Source organism: Vanessa atalanta, chromosome 19, assembly GCF_905147765.1.
Source record: "Vanessa atalanta chromosome 19, ilVanAtal1.2, whole genome shotgun sequence".
Lineage (NCBI taxonomy): Eukaryota > Metazoa > Arthropoda > Insecta > Lepidoptera > Nymphalidae > Vanessa > Vanessa atalanta.
In genome coordinates, this window is record NC_061889.1 from 901634 (window position 1) to 905224 (window position 3591).

A 3591-nucleotide genomic window follows, 5' to 3' on the forward strand; every position below is an offset into this window, starting at 1 on the left:
TTTCATATGTTTTTGTTTTTCGTCTCAATAGAATTGAATGAGATAAAAAATAAACATAACACGTAAGTATTGCAAAATTGTTTTATCTTAGCCAAAAATTGTAGCTGTATTAATTAACGCGCATTAAAAATAGCGTAATAAATCACAATGACAAACAAGATCTCGCTTGTCTCGTGAGATGAGATAAGATATAAGTAGAACCGCCTTCAGTCGTTGTCCGACTATGGACAACTTTGGTTATCGCGAGATGGGGTGGCCTGCACCTCTTCAGACTCCGACACCATCAACGAACAGATCCCGAATTACGAGGAGCATTAGTACACGATCTCGGGAACCAGAAGAATACCCTCTCAAAGGCTCCTTCAAACATGTTCGTAACATCGATTTACTCGAAGCTGCCTCAGAGCCTGGAAAAGCTAAGGAATATTTATTCGTCGGACCCTCACCTCCAGCTGAAGATGGCTCGAATATGTACCATAGCTTCGATATTATGGCGCCAGATCCAGAAGCTAGGCTCACTGAAGATATGATAAGGAAATCTTTATGTGAAAAAGCATTAACATTAGGTGCTGGCAGATTTTTTGATGACGTTGAATGTGGCTTAATTACCGCAGATAATATTGAAGAACATATTTGCTCCGCTCCAGAAGTTGTTGTTAACTTGACTCTGTTATGGGCAGCTTTGCTTACTCGTGATGAATTGTTACCAGCGATCATAGATTCAGGCGCAGACATACATTATTCCGAACCAGTTGGATTAACAGCGCTTCATATAGCCGCCTTTAGTGGTGCAAGCAGATCGGTTGCGTACTTATTATCGATTGGAGCTGATATCGATTATGCTCCAAAATACTTTGCTCCGCTTCATTGTGCTGCCTTTGGGAATTCTCTGGAGGTAGCTGAAGTTCTTATTGCTCATGGAGCTTCTTTACATGGAGTGGTACAACGAGCTGGATGTGAAGATAACCTCGTTCACTGTGCAGTGAGAAATGACGCTCTAGAATGTATGGAATTGTTTATCGAAAAAGGTGTTGATCCAGGATACAGCACTTCAGGCGGTCTCAATGCGTTACATTTAGCTGCAGAGCTAGGTGCTCAAAGATGTCTCGCATTTTTATTGAAAGAAACTAAATTAAGTGTTAAGGGATTGACAAAACAAAGAGATAAAGAATGCACTGCATTACATTTGGCGGCGTCAAGAGGTTACGCAGAATGTGTGGAACTATTACTTTCAGAAGGCGCTCAAGCCAACATAAGGAATTACAGAGGTTTTACTGCACTTCATCTTGCCGCCAGATGTTCGAGCTTAGAATGTGTCGAAGTTCTTTTGCGCGATGGAAATGCGGATGCCAATGCTGAAGATCACGATAAGAGAACGCCTCTACACGCGGCTATATGTAATACTGAGCGTGCTTGTGAAATAATTGACATGCTTGTAAGCTGGGGAGCACAAGTAAATAAAAAAGATGAGTATGGCTACTCTCCGCTGCATCTTGCTGCTATGGATGGCCTGGCACAATGTGTTGAAACGTTAATTTTTTTAGGAGCAGATGTTACATCTAAATCTAAAAAAGGTCATACAGCCTTAAGTGTAATAGTCAGAAAGACTCCGAAATCTATGACCATTTTAAGACACAATTTGGATAATGGAATTTCATTGAGTCGCTCAACTGAAGGTAATGAGGAGGTGCAAATCGAGTTTGACTTTGGTAAGTTACTAAAATACTCTTACCCTCGTGAAATAACATATTTAAACAGTTTGATAGATGAAGGTCAAAAAGACATTTTACAACATCCTTTATGTTCAGCATTCCTTTTTATGAAATGGCGTAAGATAAGAAAATTTTATTTGGCCAGGCTAATCTTCTGCTTCTTGTTTGTATCGTTCTTATCTATCTACGTGCTAACAGCTGTTGTTAAAACATGTAAAGGTAAAAATTCTATGAAATATGGTGTACCAAACGAACTATGTCAACACCAATCACTACTTGGTGATATTCTAGAAGAAAATCCTATTGAATTTGAAAGATGGGTATTAATAGCGATAACAGCATTTGAAATCGTTCGTAAACTAACAGGTATTACTGGCTATTCAAGTTTGTATCAATATTTTACAAGTTTTGAAAACCTAATGGAATGGTTCGTTCTACTTTCTGTATTTTCACTGTACAATATTCAAAAAGAATACGGATGGCAAAATCATGTTGGTGGCTACGCAGTACTGGGAGCTTGGACAAATTTGATGTTAATGATGGGCCAATTGCCAATGTTTGGCGATTACGTGGCCATGTATCAAAAAGTGTTGACGGAATTTCTTAAATTATTACTGGCATACATTTGCCTTTTACTTGGTTTTACAATTTGTTTCTGTGTCGTATTTCCGAACGAAGAAATGTTTTCGAATCCCTTAATGGGTTTCATCAGCACATTATCCATGATGGTCGGTGAGCTTAATTTGAATATTTTAATAAACGATCCAATGCTGGAAGACCCGCCACTGATATCTGAACTTTCATGCCAAATTATCTTCATTCTTTTCCTTATGTTTGTAACAATTATATTAATGAATTTATTAGTCGGTATAGCGGTCCACGATATTCAAGGATTGCGAAAAACTGCAGGATTATCCAAACTCGTTCGACAAACGAAGTTGATTTTGTTCGTCGAAATGGGCATGTTTAGCGCGTGGCTTCCAAAATGTTTACACAAGTACGTGTACAGAACGGCACTTGTGTCGCCGGAGGCTGGTAAAGTTATATTGAGCGTTAAGCCTTTGAATCCGAATGAGAAAAGGTTACCGACAGATATTATGATGGCTGCGTACGAAATGGCTCAAATAAACAAATTGAAATCAGGAAGATCGGTTAAAGAAATGCTATATAAAAATAGATACGCGTCAAAGTTCAAGAACGAGGGGCAATCGAACGATCAGAACTTTAATATTGAAATTCGTGGTATGCAAGAGAAAATCGACCAGACGACGTTTAATTTAAAGAAGATAGATCAAGAGATGAAACATCTGAATATATTGTTGATGGAACAAAGTAATTTGTTGCAGAATTTGTTGAAAGCGATGGATAAATCGTACACCCAATATTCCATAGAATCGCCCGTTTTCTTCCCTAGCAATGTATCTGATGTTACTTCGGTTACTAAGTGATATGTTATGTAAGACTTGTATATTATTTAAGTAGGTTAAATTATTATATGCATTTTTTTTACTATTTTAATATGATCTTATTTGAGATTCTATATTTAGTTAAGAGTTTCTTTTTGCACAAAGATTTTTGTTATATAATTTCTAGATAATCAAAAATTAGAGTATTTGTGATAAATTATGATTTCGACCAGGGTATTTTTAAATAAAAAATTAAGTATTATATATTTGTTTAAATCAAACCATACTAGATTATATTATTAGATACATATTTTTCCTTAGGTTCAATTAAAAAAGTGACTACATGTGATTGACCTATGTACCCATTTACCGCAGGTCTAAGGCCTTGTTTTTTCTTGAGGAGAAAGCTTGAAGCATATACCATAACCCTGCTTCATTGTCATTGGTGTATACAACATTACCGGTTTCCTCTC

At 37.0% G+C, this 3591-nt stretch overlaps 1 protein-coding gene across 2 annotated transcripts; it reads left to right on the forward strand.

The window, feature by feature from the left end:
• The first annotated feature begins 223 nt into the window (after window positions 1-223).
• Window positions 224-3347, forward strand: LOC125071456 (transient receptor potential channel pyrexia-like). Of its 2 annotated transcripts, XM_047681713.1 has the most exons (2): window positions 224-772; window positions 869-3347. In XM_047681713.1, exons 1-2 carry the CDS (start codon window positions 224-226, stop codon window positions 3158-3160), a joined length of 2841 nt encoding a protein of 946 aa, XP_047537669.1. In that variant the 3' UTR covers window positions 3161-3347. The 2 variants fall into 2 exon arrangements, with proteins under 2 accessions (XP_047537669.1, XP_047537668.1); XM_047681712.1 differs by having other exon boundaries at window positions 224-3347.
• The last annotated feature ends 244 nt before the right edge of the window (window positions 3348-3591 follow it).